The following is a 19684-nucleotide window of genomic DNA, read 5'->3' on the forward strand; positions in this document are numbered from 1 at the left end:
GACATTTAAAGTAAATGTCAGCACCTCAAATGAAATTAATTGTAAAATAGATATGATAAATCCAATTAATTTACCAATTTAATATATTTAATATACAGTATATCTAAACATTATTGAGTGATTGACACATCACTTGAAAACAAAGAAATTCTTGCAACATTTTGCCAAACACAATATGAAAAACAAAATTGTTAGCAAATGAAAACAGAAGAATTACTTCCTAAATAAAATAATGACAGCTTGCTTATTTCTGGAGATCTTATTTTCCTTCATTTAAACCAGATGGATTCATTTACATGAGGTTACATCGCTATTCACAAGTGTTTTTCAATGCAAAGGAGGAACATAACTCTAACGCTGGGTTATTCTTTACTTCAAAACAATAAAAGCCCTGCACACACCCATGTCTACATCACTACAATGAATTAAAAGGTTCCACAGGTAAATACTTGACGCTGTAGTTCTCAAACCTAACAGCAGGTGGCACATGAAAGCAGGAACATTTTAAGTTTCATTTCACCAAGTATACAAACATAGACATAGAAACTGTGTAAATATAAGTTTAGGTGAGCGTCACATAAAATACTTTTGCAGGGTATTTGCTCGGTATCCCTCATTGCAGATAAACATTGTCAGCCTCTGAAATCCTCAGGACAGGAGAGCTGAAGTTGGACGAGCAAGAAACCGAGGTCTGGATGCCCTGATAACTAGTCTTCTTGCGGCTCTCCCCTCCTGATCCCTGTTCCAGACTGACCTCCAGTGAGTCTGGCCCCCGAGGCTGCGTGCCGCCGGGCGGGGGCGGAGGCACCAGGCCCCGCAGGAGGCTGTTCCCCAGGTGGGAGTCACATCGAGCCAAGTTGTCTGTCAGGTGCTGCATGTACACCTCCTCCAGCTGCTTCTCCAGCAGCCCATTCAACACCGAGTTAGACATGGGCTCCAAACCTGCCTCGGACAGATCAAAGCTGATGTTCACACTGGGCCCCATGGCCAGATAACCCTGGTCTGGTATGGAGGAGACGGGTTGGGTTGCCCCTTCTGGCACACGGCAGGACTCAGGGGCAGAGGAGTAAAGGGCGTGCTGGGGAATGGTGGCTACCTGCACGTCGGGATACTGTTCCAGGAGGCTGCAGTTGTCCAAGCAAACCACGAAGTCCGGGTCCGGGAGGAGGACCGGGGGACAGCCAGGGATTAGGAGGCCTACAGGACCGTCAGGCACCACGTTTAGTCCCCTGCATTGGGCGCGGCCTAGTTCCACCTTGCTCGGACCTGCAAACAGAAAGTAAACTGCTTTGCTATTTGGCATCAAGCATTAGAGAGCACAGGAAGAACATTTTGGTAAAAGTTTTTGTCTGTACCAGTCTGGAAAGCTAAATGTTTTTCTCTTAGGCTGCTCACCTCTGTTAGCTGAATCTGTCTGTAGGTCTGTGGAGTCAGAGAGAAGGACGCTGAACTGATCCGCAGCGTGTGCCTGCAAACTAGCCAGCTGGGGAGAAGAGACGAGCGCTCCGTCCTCCCTCCTGTAACGCAGCACTCTGAGGAAACCTTCGGCCAACATGGCACAGAGCGATAAATGTTCGGTCCCTTTTTCAACCTTGTGAATGTCGCTCTTGACTGCGAATGGCAAGTCTCATTGCAAACGTTGTCGTTAAGCTCTACTAGCTTGTTTCACTTCTGCAACTATGAACTGGCCCCTACCAGTTACTTCCTTTATTAGACGGCGAATGAAAATCCCAGTTTAGAGAAAAGAGGACAGGAAATGTATAGTCAGGCTGAAAAACTATTTAAAAGTACCAACACAACATCTGAAAATATTACATTATAAGTACGAGTCCTACATAAAAGATCATTTTTTAAATATATGTTAATCAGTATTGCTAGTAGTACAAGTATTTTTTTATATATATTTATTATTATTAAGTTTATCCTGATGCACAGGTGTGTACATAAGCACGTTGAGTTGGATCTACTTTATGTGCAGTCAGGTAGCGGGGCCCCCTTCAAAGGGTCAAAAGATGAATCTGAGGGGTCCTGAGACAATCAATAGAGAAGGGAAGTAAAAAAAATAAGCACTGGTTTAATCATCAATGCATCACGTGTGAGTCAGAACCTCAGTGTGATGGTGGCTGGATACAGGCAACACACTGGGGCCGTGGCCCTGATGTACTTCATGAGCAATGGGTTGATCAGCTACTGGTTTGTCTCTTTCCGAGTAATACACTTAGTGTGATTCCAGCGTGCGGGTGCTTTTTGTTTTGCAATTTTATTCTTTCTTCACGTATATGTGTATTATTGTGTTATCTTACGTAAAACCTTGATCTGAAAAGCCAAAGCTGTCACAGAAATGTGTTTTAGATTCCACACAAATAAAACTATTTGACTGAAATATGGTGGAGTAGAAGTATCCTAATCTGGTAAATATTTAAGAGATATACCAAGAACAAAAAAACGTATTGGAAGCAGGTTAAGCGGTTGGATTACATTCTAGTGCAAATCAGTAACTCAATGAGACAAATCCTGCTTTCTCTCCCACAATGTTACAACACACAGGACAAGGAAGTCCCCAAATATGTAAAGTCATTCATTGTAAGGAAAATATGCCACAAAGCAGATGTTTGACTTCGTGGCAACCGGCGAGGAGCATTGAGAGTCAGGCCTGCAGTTTTATTGGCAGTCTCATTTTTATTTTATTTCAAAGAAGATTGTGTAACACCGGGATTACCAACGCAATGTGAAACAGGATGCCGATGGCGAAACCAAACAGCGATCCAACTCCCCGAAAAACACAAACAGGAAATAAAAAAAAATAAGAAAAACTCAATTTCACATCCCTCTGTGTGTGCAGACTTGTACTTTTGGCATGCATTGTCTTTTTTTTAAACATATATTATGTCTTAGAAAAAGGTTTGCTATTAAAACAGCATTAAGACCGTATGAGGTAAATAAAAACAGAATGGGATTGTAGTCAATCACTTTCACAGAAGGTGCTGCAGGTTTGGCGATGACGTGATTGGCAGGAGCTAAACGTGTTTCCAGGATTTGACGGATTAGAGGTTTTCTAACAGAACCCGTCCAGTGAAATGCATTATGTATTATGGATGATGTCCTGTTGGCCAATGATGCCTCTGTAAAAACAACTTTCAAAAGTATTGTACATTTAGATGTGTCTGACTATGTGTTCTCAAAAGGGAAGCTTTTTGTGGTGGTTGATTGACATGTCGTTAGGCCAATAGGTTTGTCGGGTCGAGGTTAAAGAGAGGTAGCAGAGCTGTACCCATAATGCTCTGCCTTAGCAACTCCTTTTGCTACAGCTGACAAGGCACAGCAGAACACAGATTAATAGGGAAACAATTAAGTAAATGACATATTAATAAGCCGAGTGAGATTGTATTGCTTGTATTGTAGTTCTTGGTCCGCCTGGGTTCAGATCCGGGTTTAGGTCTCAGGTACAAAACGGTGTAAAGCTGCTACTGCTGGGCTTTCTTCGCTAGAGCCTCGGCCTCCTGCAGAGAGACGCACGGGGGGAGAGGGGAGGGGGAGAGGGAGAGAGAGCACTGTATTAAAATGGAGGATAATGGTTAATATATATCCTGCCGAGCAAAACCCCTCTGTTTCTATGGTAACTGGCACACCTCCCTGCATCGCCTGTTGTGGCACAGAGGAGGCGCCAGTGTTCAGGAGAGTGAGAGGAGACGGAGGAGAGGCCCGCTTGGATGTCAGGTTATCTAGAACAGATGTATTATGTAATGTGTGTGCTTTCTTCATGGGCATCCCACTGTGAGCGTAGATATATATTTAGGCTCATAAGCCGGCGATACAGGAAACGCGGCTGTAGGGATGCGGCTCCAAGTCGAAGATGTCAGCGCGTTGGCCAGCCCGTACCTTTGAGCCGGGCGGAGCGGTCAGACCCAGGAAGGCATACACAGCGTTGTCTTCTCTAGCGTCGAAGAAGGCCTCGTAGTTCTGAGAGAGAGGAAGACACGGAGAGGACTTCAGATGCAGATTGATTCGACTCCAACCTGAGGGATGATAATGTGGAACAGGCTCGGGATCAGCGCCCGAGGGCGACATTCCAAATGAGTCATTGTTAGGTTGGTGTTATTTGTCCAGGGAAAGGCTTCTAGTCGGTCTGATAGGAGGGCATTGTGTCTGGAACCCACAAGCAAACACATTCACCCGTTTAACCGCTGGGTTGCCTGCAGTCGCTCTCATTCCTTTGTTTTCCCTTATTTTTGCTCCCCCAGGCACACACCTAAACAGATTTTTGTAAAGGGGCCGTACAGCTGCAAGAATCCCAGGAAATGCTGTTGTCTTAGTCTGTGACATTTAATGTAGCCAGTCCTGCTTTTACAGCTACACTTCCAGCAATCCGTCAGCTGCACGGCTGGAGATGTTCAGTTCTCGTAGTCGTAGCTCCACGCAAGATGCCTAAAAAGGTACAGTTTGACATTTTGAAAAATACGCTTTTGGAGTTTCCACCAGGAGTCAGATGATTTGAAGGCGAGTTAGTTTAAGCCAAACTAATCCGCAGGTTTGCATTCCATGAAACCACAACAATGAGCCGAGGGAACATTCCCAGTAGCTTTGTCACTACGCAGGACACCTTTCACACTACACACAGCGATTTGATTTACATTTCACACAGACTTTTTCATTTGAACAGTTTTAAGGACACATCAGCTCAAGAAAACTGAATCTGTACAATGATGAGGATGATGAGGATGAGCATGATGGGATGAGCTGCAGCTCTGTGTGTAACCCCGTTACTGTGGTACTGTGACTTATTTCCCGTGACTCACCCCGCAATATTGGCTATCGTTGAATATCTGTGGGGGGAGAGGGTTCCCCGTGGTCGGCCTGGCCTCCTCCGGGACGTTCTCCCTCATCCACTTCCTGTTGCCCTCGTTGGCCGCGATGTCGCACTCCTCGAACACAATCTTATTGGCCGCCAGGAAGCCCATCACGTCCTGCTGCTGCTTTTTAATCTGCGTGCGGGACGAGGGGGCGGGGGGGTGTAGATGAGAGACAGGGAGAGAGAGGAAGTTGCCAATTAGACGCGTGTTAAATTCCAGCGTTGTGAGGAAACGTTTGTTCATTGTACTTCTGTCTGTCTGCTGAGTGAGGACACATCTCCTCTGCAGCGAGACGCAACACTGCAGAGATCTCTGGCCACTCTGTTTCTGAATCAACAAGCGGTCGCCGGCAAGTGAGCGTCAAGAGTTTTGAAGAGCGGGTTCTCGGGCAGGGCTGAGCGGGGACGGATTGTCTCTTATCTTTCACAAAGAGGGGAGGACGGCAACTCCCAAGACTGGACTCCCACCGTCCTATGTGGTTGAAAACTGAACCATTTGAAAAGCATTTGTGACGCTAATGTCCAAATGTACTAAGATTTGACAGATGTCCATCATTTTAATGGATTAAAGTGAGCATGTTCCTCACAGACAGGGTCGGCCACACGGAGGAGACGACGTCTCTCTAATCATCTGTTTGTCTCACAAAAGGCCGTTCTGTATTATTTGGCACACCACTATATTCAACACTGGTCCCATTTAGTACTCTTTCTAAAAATAGTCACTACTGCTTTATGCAAAACTACAAGCTTGTCAAGTAAGAGGATCAGATAACCAATGCTAGGACCCAGCAGTAAAGAGAAATGCATCTATCATCCCTGATGAGGAACTGCTCCCGCCCTGTGGTGGACGCCCTGTAAGCTCCGTACGGCTGGTTGAGCCCCGGTGTGTGAAGGAGAGGCACCGCAGGTCCTTCCTTCCTGCTGCTGCTGTCGGGCTGCACAACCAACTGTGCACCCAGCGAACCACAGGACATCAATCCCCGAGAACACCACCAAAGAACACTAAAACACACGTGCACATGTGCAATAACCACTGTGATACACTGCGTGTACATCAACATATATTTATTTAGTTCCTAGTATGTTTAGTTACTGTGTTTTTTATGTTTATTTTTGTCTATCATTATTATATTTTTACTTACTTTTTACTGGTGCTTTTGTCTTGTTGTTTTTTACCATGTATCTTGTGCACTGTCCACTTTGCTGCCGCGATACAGTGAATTTGCCCTTTGTGGGACTAATAAAGGAATATCTTATCTTATCTAGAGGGACACGCTGTGGGATCTCACCACTTCCAAAGTGCACCGGCATGTTAGCGGTTCTGTCACACAGCGAGCTGACAAAGCAGCTACAGAGGAGATCGCAATGTGTTTGTTCCATATACATGGACGTGTGTGTGTGCGCGGTTTTAATAAATGGAATTGTGGGTTCGTATAAGAGGGAAGATGGCCCTACAAGGCCAGACGGAAACAAGCGCTCCTCTGTGAGTCGAGAGGAGGTAACTGGTCGAACACAAGCCAAATAAGGCCTGCTGCCAGGAGACGCGCAGACACAACCGGCCTCGGCTGCACATGCACGCACACACAGCTAAAAGGAAACCGGGCCAACTTCCTGGTTGAAGCAGGGCAAGGTTCTGTGCATTACAATCTATTCATCGGTTGGACGTCAGTCACAACACTTCTGTGCGAGGGCTCCTCCCACCTACGTGTTGTTCAGACCAGACAGGTGGATTTTTTTTTTGTCATCCAGCCAGCAGCTGAAACGACCCATAGGCACGGAAACGAGCGCAATCACAATGCCGGCGGATCAGCCGTGGCGCAGGCTGAATCATTTAACGGCGGTTGCACCGCAAAGGCCCAAACTTTATGCTAAATTGAGAAAGCGACAAATTGAGCACAACAGTCGGCTTTCCCCTTTTTTTCTCCTTTCCCCTGTTGCACTCTGGCCATTACCCAAGAAGCCGGCATTGTGATGTTGCCAAGGGAAATTAATTTGTAGGGCAGACTGGCCTCATGCCATCTGCCCCCAACTCTAATTGCACAGTGGGAGTTCCCAGCTTTTCCCTTTTTTAATCATTAGCGAGGCTCTCTGGGATTTAAAAAAAAAGGCAGGCCCTGCATGTGGGTGTGGTGATAAAAAAAACTTCTCTTGTCATGCTGCCCTTTCACTCCTCATCTGTGGCTCTGAAATGATGGATGAGGATGACTCCTAATAAGATAAACAGCAGAGTGAGGCAGACAGGCAGGGCCTGTGGTTTCCATAATGCCTTTTCTCTCTCACAGTATAGCTTACCTTGCTATGCAAATATAAATTGACATTGAAGGACAAAATGCAAAGGCAGGTGGGACGTTGTCTCGGTCTTGTTTCTTTTGTCTGGACGTGGACGTAGGCAGTGACTCTCCCCCGACTTTCCCCAGTCGGTCAAATTTCGTACTCATCCTTTTGAAATATCTCCGCATTGTCACTAATTGGCCGATTCCCAGACAAATCATATGTTCTTTGTGTTACGACCATATAGCTCCTAAACTAATCCCCATCAGCCTCTCAGCACATCGCCGGCTTGCGAGCTGTACCCAGCATGCCTTTGGTGAAAGGTCAGCGGTCGGAGCTGTTAGCATGACTGTGTACTCCTACATCGGGGTAAATCATTCGATTTTACTACTCCGGTACAGGAACTATACATAACAAGCACTCGTTTCATGCACCCCGACCTGGCTCTCTACTTGTGCGTCCTCACATCGACGGCCATCTGAGAGGGGCAGGAGTCATTGGGGGATTCTACAAGTGTCTACAAGTCTGAGATGAGCAAAATTCCACTTGGGTATGCATCCAACAAAAAAGTAGTATTTTATATTGAAAATAGGAAACATTAATAGGAAAAGATTTAGGATTGCTGAGGCAAAATATCGCTATTGTTGCATAGATCTTTATTGGTCTGTATCTGATTTTAAAAAAAGGACAACATATGCTCTTTCATCATCAGTATCACCATGCGAGGGATTGCGATATGACTGATCAGATTTAGAACCATTCAATCCCTGAAATGAAAGCAGGCGCCGGTCATTGGCAGCTGCCAGGCAGCGACAGACATTGACTTTCAAGCCCTGTATCTAGAAACAAAAGCTTGGATCAATGTGGTGGGAACTAATTCAATCAGTAATGTTGACTCTGGACCAGGATCAATTTGTGTGCAACGCGCTCACATGTGAGAGGAAAAGACAAGCATCCCTTACCGAGAAGGCTAATCGACATTCCTAATGGACCTGGAGTGTAACGTTTGAACCCAGACTACATCCACAGCCGGGACTAAAGGGAAACGGACCCCGGCCCAGTGTGTGCTCCTTCAGGATGAAGGTATTGGTGAGATCCTGATGCGCTTAGTGGAACTTCAGCAGCAACAATAGCCTCCACCTGATCCCTAGGAAAACAGCCTTGCACTGATGCTCTTGGCTGGGTTCCCTCGCTGCCGCCCGAAGGTGAAAACACATCAAAATGTCATAAAATGCCACTTTTTTTTTGCTTTTTTACACAGACTAACTCACTGAAACCGTCCAGCTCAAACCCAACTTTCAGGCCTCAAACGTGAGACCGACAGTGGATTAAGAGCAGCGCATCTGAATTAGGGGTCAACAAACAAGGAAAGAAAAACGCTCCCAACTTGCCACGGATTCTTAGTGGCAATGAGGAAATGGTATACTGGTGTGACAGCGGTACGGGAAGCGAAGCGGGGCGGTAAATGAGCTGTGCTGCCGGCCAATGTTAATGGGTCTTTCCACAGTGTCAGTTGGTGCTCTATAGGCACGCTAGATGCACCGCTACAGGTGTGGATTTGCATGCGAGAATTTACATAAATTCAAATAGAACATTCTGATATTTGATATCCAAATTTGTCTGCGATGTGACCAAAAGGAGCAGGCAACACAAGAACAAGCGCTATTCTCTCAGATATACTGCATGCAAATATCCCATCAAGGTAAAGTTATTCTCTAAAGTCCGTCACACAGGGCAGGTCAACATGAGGCCTACACAAGGTCCGAGGGCATAGGTCAGGGGAGAGCCAAGCTGTCAATAAGTGAAATAAGGGAGTGTAAAGTCTGCCCTCTGGCTCAATCATTTTCTCAGTTGCGCAAAAGCTTTAAACTTAAAACCAACAAAAAGAAAACCAACTACTCGCACCAGTCTGTGCGTTTCGGCTGCGCCTTCACTCACATCACACGCCGAACTAGACCGATGTGATTCACACACACTGCAGGGTGGAGGAATGCTATCGCATTGTTTTATAGCTACCGATGCAATCGAACTGTAAGTTAAGACTTTACGAACCGCAGTTTAATGACTGGCCTGGTGTCTCTTTTTACTGGACGGCTGTCCCAGTGAATGCGGGCTCAGATCTGTAACGTGACAGCATCTCCTGATTCTACGCTCATCCAGAGAAATCGGTTCCCATAGCAGAGTGGATCAGGTAAAAGCAGAGACGATGCGTTGATGTCACTTAGCTTCAGTGAGGAATACTGTCGCTGTTCCTCCAACTGCAACAGGAGATGTAGACTGAGACAAAGAGTCTGGGGGCCATTTACTCGACAAATCAATGAGAGGCAATAGATCTATTCCAAGACACGCTACGGCTGAGAACTCAGACCACTGTGGCTTTACGGGAAGCTGCTGTCCTGTAACACTGTAATAGCTGTCCAGCTGGGGGGGTAGAAAGAAAAGGGACACATGTTCTTCCGCCTCTGTGTGGGATCTGCGAAGGCCTGCTGCTCAATGAGCAGAAATCCTCCTTAATGTGTCAACACATTCCTTTTAGTACCTTTGGTGAGGGCTTTTAATTCAAAGGCTTCTCCACCGGCTACATCACTTTCAATTCCACGCTGTGAAATGTTTTGAGTGAGTCCCAGGAGTGTGACAAACTCAAAGTGACTGCTAGTGATATCGCCGATTATGTGGAGAAACACGATGCTGAACGCAGACTGTATTTGATAAGCCAGAATTTAAGCTTTAGTCCAATTAGTGCATGCAAATTCCCCACAAATCAACTACTGATAACTCCCAAACAGAGCACAAAGAAGGCCCCCGAAGAATTGCAATACCGTCTCCTTCGGTGGTCCTCTGGGCTGCAGGGAGGGCTCTGAAGGCAATAAGTAGGACTCCTCGTGCACACAGACCGGCCCGTTAGTCAGCCTGGTCTCAGCTGCACAAATCAGCTGTGAATTGAGGAAACCTCTGCTGCAGACCAGCCGAAAGGTGCATTAAAACTTCCCCTCTGAAAGCGTGTGAAAAGTTAAAAGAGGGCAAAGAGGGAGAGAGATGGGGGTAGGGGGTGGGGGACACTGACGGACTGCATGTGTGGCCAAAGTCTCGCTGGATGCTGCAGATGGCTGCACATCACGCACCGCAACAGCGCGCCACTCTCCCCTATCGCTTACCGAAGTGGATCCGGAGGACGTGGCGATGTACACTTTGATCACCATGTTTTAATCCGTGGTGCCGACGCGAGTCCGGCGGGGTCTCTCCCTGCTGCTCGCAGACTCTTCGCGGGTTCGGATCGCTCGGCTGCGGGGCGAGAAACGACAACAACGACGACGACGACGATGACGATGAACTTCCTCCCTCCTCCGGCGGTGCGTCTGTTGAAGGCAGCGCAGACTGTCTGCGCAAAGGCTGCTGCTCTCGGCTCTGGATGGAGGTTTTACATTCCTCCTCCGCTTCTGTGCTCAGCCTCCACCCCCCCTCTCTCTCTCTCTCTCTCTCTCTCTCTCTATAGAGCCGGAGCGTGCGTGCACTCACACGCACGCACGCGCAGACCCGTTTACGGGGCCCACAATGATGACAAAACAACAGGGTGATATTGCCTGAACATTTTTCACCATTTACCTCCATTTTCTGCAAACCAGAAATTCGATATACCCCCCCCCCCCCTCCCCTATTTACAGGAGCGCGCGCGTGCACCGCTGCAGGTGTTCCTTGCGCGGCCACCCGAAGGTGAGGTGGGAGAGAAAAGGACAAAGATGTTGTGTGGGAAACACTCAGTGGGCCCTTTCGTGTCACAAGCAGCTCGGCCTCGTTCGGCGGAGCGCGGACCCGAGCCGCCGCCTCGTCGCGCGGGCTTCGGAGGCCCCCTGCAGGCGTCTGGAGCAGACGGCACGAGGCTCTGCTGTGATAAATTTAAGGGAAAGCCGACTGACAAACCAAAAAAAAAAAAAAGAAAAAGAAAAGAAAATGTGTCGGGGAAGACAGGGCGCCATGTTGGACTCAAACACGAAGTGAATTCATGGTGACTTTTTCTCCCCGCTGGCCGACGTGGGGCGTTGGGTTTCCGCCGGGCCAGCGGGGATGAATGGCTTCACACTGGGGCTTGAGGGGGTCTGATGGCGGGCCCGCCGCCGGGCCAGTGGAGCGACCCACCCGCGCACCCCCCCGCACTGTAACGCACTCCGCGCGAGCCTAACATGTCCTCCCGCGCGGCCCTTCTCGCTCTCGCGGGCGTCCTCTCGTCTCCCCCCCGCCGTAGGATGGGGAAGAAGCCATTCGCGCAGACCTCACAAACACCACCGGCTCCAAAAAATTCCGAGTGTTCTGCGGCCCCGAATGGCGTCACCTGATTGGCCGGGAGCCTATCAATCATGCCTTTAGCCGCACCCCTCCCCCCATTCAACCACTCGCCTCTCTGTTCCAGTGTGTTTACTACACTGCCGAGCATAAGGGAGACGCTCGTCTTCACATGCAGCGAACCCACTGAGAAAAACAGTTTTTAGTTGTATTCGTGACAACACCTCCAAGAGATCAACATGCCCAAGAGAAAGGTGCGTATATCCTCAAAGGTCCCGGTAGTTTGAGGGGGATATCGGCGGTGTGTGTGTGCATTGCAAACGGTTGTGAAGACATCCCTCTGAGACATTACTTAATTATAACGTATATAACCGTGAGATCTCGCCGGTAATTTTTGCCTATTTTCTAGATATAATGTGCATTTTTTATGCGTTAGAATGAATATTTTCCCGCTCAGACACGGCCTTAGAATCGCGTTTCCCTCGCACCAGCCGCTGTCCTTTGGGGAGTCAGAAGTCTCCCTCGGTCTCCATGCAGTTAAAGCACAAGCAGCAGCCATGCTTTGCAGCTCTTGTCCACCTTCGTCGCCGACCCCGCCGAGAACAAGCGCCCCGCGTATCGCCAATTCGACCCCAAACCGGCGAAAAGTGCCCGGAGAAAATGCCTCAGTGCCCGCACTTTGCATTTTGACCACAAAAGCCCGCACTCGCCGTCGCGTTTCGGTAAAATTGTATATTTTCTCTCTTTGTTCATAGTCCCGAACGGCTGCGGTGGCGCGGCTCTGCCGCCCGGTGGCGCGGGAGAGCAGCAGCCAGGTCCCTCCCCCTTCTCGCAGACTCCCGCGCCAGCTTTCAAATCTGAGCTTCATGCAGTCAATGAGAGAAAGAGATGGGGGAGTGAAAGGGGGGAAAAACAGTGCCCGGGCCCTCCGAAATGTGGCTCCAGAGGCCCGCATGGCTGAGTCCTCGAGGCCCGTGACTGAAACCGCGCATCACCACATCGCTCCGGGGCTGTGAGCCTTTAAAATGACCTGTACGGGACATAACATTTTATATGGGCGCCGAAGCGAAAAGTTTTTTCAGCAGGTCTATAATTATTCGGAATATGCGGCTGAAGAATTTAACAACTCTTTCTAGTTTGTATAAACACTATTTAAACCTTTAGTGTTGCTATTTTATTTTCAATCTGCTGCATTTTTGTTTTTCAGACACCAGTAACGGATGGAGGAGAGAGGGAGGAGGTAAGAGGGGCGCACGTTAAGAAACACCACACGCAAGTTGTTAAAATAGAATTTAAATCACTATGTGGGACTTGTCAGGCCATAATAAACAAAAAAACAACTATTATTGAATTCTAATGCTGGTGTCCTGAATCTAGCCCAAATCCAACTAACGGTCTTTGTTGTGTTTCAGCCCCAGAGGAGATCAGCCCGGTTATCATCGGTAAGAAGACGCACAGAGAAACTCGTTTCAATATCTGCTCAGTAAACATGTGAATCACGGTAGAACACTTAAACGTAGCTGCACACGTGTATAACCAATTTAATAAAGCAATGTTTTTTGCTTTTAAGGAAAGAACAGGAATAGAAACATGTTTCTGTCTAAATTAAATACTTTGATTGGATTCCTAAGAATAACAAACTTCAAAACATGTCATTTAGGTTATTCAAGTCCTGAATTAGATAGTAATTAAGACGTCAGCACTATCGTAAAGATTATAATAAATGTATTTATTAGGATAAAACATTCATTAGAAAGGTTTCTGCTATTATAGAGTACAGAGCTGCTACAAGACGTGAAATATCAATATATAATAATAGAGGGCTTCGCAATGATTCTCTTTCACTTTGTCAATATTGTATAATTACCTATTTAACCCAGTTAGAGGCAGATACATTTGTTTTAAACACTCAGACGATGTCTGTATTAAAGAGGTTCTATTGTCGGGAACATTTTGAATGAGTTTTAAAAAACCAAACTCTTAAAAAAGCAACACGGGAAACTCTTTCTCAACCTGGTTCTCCTCCATCACAGAGACCGGTCCCGGCCAAGGCAGAGCCAAAGGCCAAGAAGGCAGCAAAGGTAAGAGCGGCTCCAGAGGCGTACGGCCGCAGAGAGTGTGGCCCCCCCCCCCCACCCAGCCAGCTAACGACACGTCTCGTTGCCCCCGCAGAAAGAAAAGGCCGTGATCGACAAGAAGGAGGACAAGAAGACCAAGAAGGCGAAGGAGAACGCAGAGGCCGAGGCCAACGAGGAAAACCACTCTGAGAACGGAGACGCCAAGACCAACGAGGTGGGTGAACTCGCAGAGCGACGCCGGGGGGTGGGGTGGGGGGGGGGGGGGGGGGCGTTTCGGACGAGCGGCTGCAGCGACGACCCCCGACCGGCTCAACGTTTTGACCTTGACCTCTCTCTGCTCTTTCCCGCAGGTGGAGGCAGCCCCCGAGGAGGCCAAGGAGGAGGCCAAGTCCGAGTAGCACCACTGCCCAAGCTTCCTCGTCGTCTACAATCCCCGACCCCCCCAAACCACCACCCCAGCCAACCAGCCAGCCCCCCTCCAAGTCTCTCACATGGTTTCCCTCCAAGGCGTATTGTTAACAGAGGAATATTTTTATCAATGATTTTATAAGTATCCGTACAGATTTTTAGCACAAAAAGCAAAGCTGATTATGCAGTGGTCATATCAAGTGTCTACAAGCAAGATGAACACACTAAAATCTTTTTTAAATGGCATTTCATGATTGTTGAAGGCTTGTTTGGTGTAGAAAGTGCGTCCCACCCCCCCTTGCCGGATTGGCTATGTCGTGAGTTGTGTACTCCTGTGTTTCTCCTCCTCGCCCCCATTTTCCTCTCCTCCCCTCTTCATCCTCCCCAGATTAGACCCCCCCCCCCTCTACAGTTCAGCCTTTTATCCATGTAATAATAACGGTTCAGCCATGTTAATGGCTGACTCTTTTAGGCCTCTAAATGTTCAACGAGTTCCCTTTTGCTTTTGTCTCTTTGGGTTTTTTCCTTTTTCTTTTTCTTTTTTTTTTTTTTTTCATTGAACTCGTGTTAAAAAAAAAAAAAAAGCGTGTTGTCCATAAGAAAGAGGAAGACGAACATGTGAAACATTCCGGGAACAGCGATTGCCTCCGACCCGTCTCCTAGACGACCCTGCGTGTGAAACAGCTCCCGCTCCATCCACGCTGTCACGTCAGCTTTTCTAAACACTCTGTTTTTTTTAAACAATCAAATTTGGAAACCCTCTCTGACAAATTGCAGGTGTCTGGTCCCACTCTTATGTTCTGAAATTCTCTTAATAAAAACAAGTCCTGGGAATTTTCCTCGATATAATGTGTCACGAGTTTGTTTCTTTTAAGGGAGAGAAAGAGCTATGGAAGTTGAGGAATCACCACAATGTTTTAAAGTTGAAATAAAAAGTGATTTGCAAGCAGGCCTTTACTAAAGTCGACCCGTGTGACCTCTCGGGGGCAATCCAGGCAGGAAAAGCCTGGAGGTCTGCAACAATCGCTTTAAACCTGCACTCAACTCTAATGCATCGACCATTATACCACAAGAGACCTCTTTAGTGTTTCTCTATGGGGAGAGATGTAAATTGGACTCTTACCCCCTGTAAACTTCATTTGATCACATGCAAGGTAGTAAAACAAGTTTCAGTCAACCGCTGTGGCCCTGTGGGCTACATGAGACCTGTCTGTGAAGTAATGTCACTGTTGACAAATCCAATCTCTCCTCTGAGGACAAAGTGTTGATCCTCCAAACTCTTAACTGTAGGGAGCTGCTTATCCTCTGACGAGAACCTTTAGAATCGATCCCACAGATCCATGTCAAGGTCAGGGCAGCAAAAGGTCACTAGCTACTGCTGGGACACTACTCAGCCTTCCTATGAATCGCTGAAGTAAAAGGTCTGAACAAGACGCTGAAGGCCCCACAATATGTTGCAGTCGTCAGAAGGAAAGTGCAGATTCCCTACACACCCCGAGGGGACGGACATCATCTTCATCAGGCATCACAGGTTCGGATTTAACTCTTTAAGACGTGAACTCGAGCACGAGCACCGTGACCTACATTCACCGAAACACTCACGCAAAATAGCACGGTTTTATTATGTGGGAGCCATATGTCATATGGAGTGCTCCATGAAATCCATGTTCGGGACCAGGTAGAAATCTAAGTAGTCTATTAAGCAAACACAGCAGGAACGGGCCTACCTCTCCTCAGCTTTGAGTGTGTGTGTGTGTGTGTGTGTGTGTGCGCTTGCATTGGCAGTGTGTGAATGTGGATGTGATTGTTAGCTGAGGACCAAACTTCACTTGATGTCGATTAAAATACGCAGGTTCACCTCTTCTTCTGCTTTTTCTTTCATACGGTGTAATTTATTTGCAACCTCGTCTATATGACAGCAATAATAAAAATGATTTGATTATGACCTCGGAAGACCTTTCTGATCATGATTCCGTCGGGCGCCTATGAGTGCTCTTCTACCTATGAATCATTGCCGGTACTCCCCGCAGATCACGGCAGATCACAGCGGTTCTCTTCCGCTTTTCGGTGCAGCATTTGGCGGCCCGTCTGACCTGCGTTGTCATGGCCGAGCAACGGGCTCCATTTTGTCGATATTTTTTTATTGCACGTGCTGAGCGTCGTGGCGCCGAGTCACCGCTGGATGGCGGCATCGCCTCATCCTCGCTCCTGTAAACACACACAGAGGAGCTGTGGAGGGTAAAGGCTGGCGCGTGCGTCTGCGTCGTTGCGTCGACGCACTTTCAATTCATGGTTCTTGCGTGTGTTGCAGAGCAATTCACCTCCAGAACAACAGGCGGAGTGACGTGTTTCGTGGAAGACGACCTAGAGAGTCACGTCTATTTATTTATTTATTTATCATAGACTTTATTGCCCCGTGCATCGCCACTGCTGATTTTCATCGCGGACACATTTGTCCCGTATTTTCCTCCACAACTTTGTGCACCTCTCGACCGGCAAACCGGCGTTTGCGGAGATCTGCCTCCATGAATCCAACCTGTTGTATAAGCGGTCAAATTTACGCATTTCTTCCAACAAAAGCTCATCAATCTGATCCGTTCTCTCGTAAACATTCTCCATCCAGCCATCGTCAAACCGGAGAGAACCCACGCAGACTCCACACAGAAAGGCCACTGAGCGGAGTCGAACCCAGGTGCTTTTTGCTGTGAGGCGACAGTGCGAACCACCACGCTACCGTGCCGCCTCGCGTAAGCATGCTTCGTTTTAATAATCCCGGTATCGGGCTATGAAAACGGAAATCAGGAGTCAGGAAACATTTCTAACCAAAAATGTGAGACTCCTTAAAGGATGTAGTTAGCGGACCAATCACTGCCTTGTGCGCTGCGGGGGGCTTGCGTTGACGCAAGCCCAGAAAAATGGCTCGACGCACGCAAGGACGCACGCAAGGAGGTGTGAAAAGGCACCCAAGGGACACGCGAGGGGGTCGCTCTGAAAACGCAGAAGCATAAACTAGGGTTTAACCTCATATTTACCACCCGATGCACTCAAACCCCCGCCCCCCTTCCCCCCACCTCGGAACACACATTGGGTGTGATCGATGATTAATAAGAGATAGATCACAGGCTTCAACATAAAAAGGCTCCTCAAAAGTCCTCCAGGCCTTTAAAAAAAAATAAATATATATATATATATATATATATATATATATATATAGTTTCAAACAGACGGTTCGGTTAAGATGCTCACAGGACGTGAGATTTATTGATGGGGTTACCAACACGGACATGTATGGATCGAACAGAAAGTTTCTTGGCCTTGTAATATTTCCCTCCATCCATCGTGTCCGCTGTGATCAACCACGTGGCTCGTTGCGACGCTTCGATCTGCGTGCGGGCGCATTCTATTAGAATTCTGACCCCAAAGAGCTGGTTATTACTCTAATATTGCTTCATCTCGGTACGCGCCTGCTGTCTGAACTGAACGCGTGTCTGTCCGCTTAACTGTCTGTCTGACCACCTGCCAGTCTGCCGCTCTGCTCCTCATCCTCTATTTCTGTTTGTTTTTCACCGTCTAATAATCGCAGCGGAGTTGTGCCCTAAAGGCTTTGCACAACGCCCCCAGTGTGCGCACTCATTCTGTCCTCTCAAACTCTCTGACGTGTTATGATAAATGGACCAAAATAGCCCATAATTTCTTTTTTTAAACACGCACACCTCTTACTCATCCAACGCGTCCCCTCATCCATTCACATCCATTCACATCCCCACGCCTTCGGGTCTAGCACGCACGCAGGGTGGGGTGAATGAGTGTGCGTTTCAAAGAGTGCGCGTGTTGGCTCGCACACGCACGGTCACGCGCCCTCCCACTCACGTTGCGTACGCACCGGCGTGTACGTGTGTGTGTGTTTCTGTGTGTCTGTGCGCAAAGGTGAGGATGACCTTTTTACGCGGAATTGATTTAGATGATGTCCTGTCGTCACCAAGGTTACCAGCTGCGTGAATTTGGATGAGCAATTGTTTTCTGTAAAGAGCGTCACACACGCAGGCACGACTGCGCATGCGGAGCAATGGGACAGATATACGCGCGTACATGCGTGCACGGACCAAAAGTAAGTTGCCAGCAGGTTTACACGTTCACGTCGCCTAAGGTCTGATGTCCTCCCCGCTGACTGGACCCGAGTGACGCTCGGAAATGAGCAGATGTTCTGCGGCCGAGGATCTCTGACACGCCGCTCGGAGAGGGTTGCTGTCTGGATGTCCTAAACTGTTTGTGTTGTTCGACGTTTATCTGCGAAGCTGGCTGCGCCATAGGAGGAGCGGACGAGGAGGAGAGGAGGAAGAGGATGGGAGGGGATGGGAGGGGGGGGGGGGGTGGGGTGCAGGCAGGGGAGAAGAGCTGGATGCAGATGGGGGATCTATTCTCTGCGCGCACGCTGAAGAGATTGAAACGAGTGGGCGCCCGTGACGTCAATCACACACATATACACACATTTCCCCCCCCCCCCCCATCCCCACCCTCGACACAGACACATGCACGCGCCGAAACGCTCCCCTCCTCTTTTATTCCCATGTTAATACATGCTTCACTGCGAACTGCAGCAGTGGAACATGGATCACACACACAAACATCAGCACACAAACATCAGCACACTCACACACATTCACACACATACCACCCAACATAAGAAGACAAACACAAACTGACACGCAGCTCTGAGTTCCTCTCAGACCCTGATGGTGATGTCAGCCTCTGGTGTTTGTCATTCAGCAGCAACAAAAACAGAGAGAAAGACGTTCTTAAAAGTTTTCATGTTTTCAGAAACAGGTAAACATCATTCATTCAAGATCTGAGAGTGGATACGTTTATCTGTTTACTTATTTATTTATTTAATTTAACTTTCATTAAGTCACATTATGATTTTAAAGCTGTCTTGGGGGTATTCACTCTGGAATACTCAGATGTTTCACTGTAAAAGGCCGCAATGGACGGTGTTAGCCTACAATTAGTGAAAGTAAATCCGGCTTTAAAATACAAAAAAATACATCAATGAATTGGCCAAAATGACTTTAAGTCTGCAAAGTAAAAGTGCTTTGAAAATAGGAAAGTAATTCATGTACAGCTGTGCTGCCTGAGTCCTTTGTGCCGCCACTGGTGAACTTTTGCAGAAATATGATCCATCATGCTGCGCTGAGTTTGCATATAGTCATCCAAGTCCCTGTGAGCCGCAGACCGTTGGATGGATTTGGATACCAAAGAGAAAAGCGGACAGGAGGCCTGTCCTGCGTTACTGCTTAAATTTTGGATCGATGTTTCAAAAGCAATGAAAAAACACAAGAAAAAAAACCCATCCATCCATGAAACACTTGCACGCCCTTCCGAATGTTGCTGTTTCAGCAGATAGTTTAAGGGTGCATCATTTTCAGCATGAAGGTGGTGTGTGTGTGTGTGTGTGTGTGTGTGTGTGTGTGTGTGTGTGTGTGTGTGTGTGTGTGTGTGTGTGTGTGATTCTGATGAGGGGGAATGGAGGAGTGTGAGTGTGGTGGGTGGCATCAGAACTAAAGATGCAACAGCCTCTCAGCTCAGCCAACTGCTCTATTTCTTTGACTTCAAATCCCCCCCCCCTGGCTTTTTATCACCAGGTTTTTATCCTCTTGTACCCTCGGCTTGAAGAGGACTGAGTCATAGCAAGCAGGTGGGTGGGAGGCACGCAGTGGGAGGGGGGAGAAGGTGGAGCACGTGGGTGTTGCGGGTTAAGGAGGGTGAGGAGAAGGAGGTTGTAGTTGAATGAGAAAAACAAAAG

At 47.8% G+C, this 19684-nt stretch overlaps 3 protein-coding genes across 3 annotated transcripts; 1 reads left to right on the plus strand and 2 right to left on the minus strand.

Annotated features, from left to right (window-relative positions):
- Positions 1-65: 65 nt before the first annotated feature.
- LOC120817219 (uncharacterized) lies at positions 66-2373 on the minus strand. Its single transcript, XM_040173176.2, has 2 exons — positions 1396-2373; positions 66-1266 (listed from the first exon to the last, which is right to left on the minus strand). Exons 1-2 carry the CDS (start codon positions 1553-1555, stop codon positions 614-616), a joined length of 813 nt encoding a protein of 270 aa, XP_040029110.2. The 5' UTR covers positions 1556-2373; the 3' UTR covers positions 66-613.
- A 286-nt stretch (positions 2374-2659) lies between these two features.
- On the minus strand, positions 2660-11094 carry sh3bgrl (SH3 domain binding glutamate-rich protein like). The gene is made up of 4 exons (XM_040173179.2): positions 10276-11094; positions 4797-4982; positions 3880-3960; positions 2660-3500 (listed from the first exon to the last, which is right to left on the minus strand). Exons 1-4 carry the CDS (start codon positions 10318-10320, stop codon positions 3465-3467), a joined length of 348 nt encoding a protein of 115 aa, XP_040029113.1. The 5' UTR covers positions 10321-11094; the 3' UTR covers positions 2660-3464.
- On the plus strand, positions 11087-14728 carry hmgn6 (high mobility group nucleosome binding domain 6). The gene is made up of 6 exons (XM_040173180.2): positions 11087-11652; positions 12606-12638; positions 12811-12840; positions 13432-13479; positions 13571-13690; positions 13827-14728. Exons 1-6 carry the CDS (start codon positions 11638-11640, stop codon positions 13872-13874), a joined length of 294 nt encoding a protein of 97 aa, XP_040029114.1. The 5' UTR covers positions 11087-11637; the 3' UTR covers positions 13875-14728.
- Positions 14729-19684: the final 4956 nt, after the last annotated feature.

This window comes from Gasterosteus aculeatus, chromosome 4 (genome assembly GCF_964276395.1).
Source record: "Gasterosteus aculeatus chromosome 4, fGasAcu3.hap1.1, whole genome shotgun sequence".
NCBI lineage: Eukaryota > Metazoa > Chordata > Actinopteri > Perciformes > Gasterosteidae > Gasterosteus > Gasterosteus aculeatus.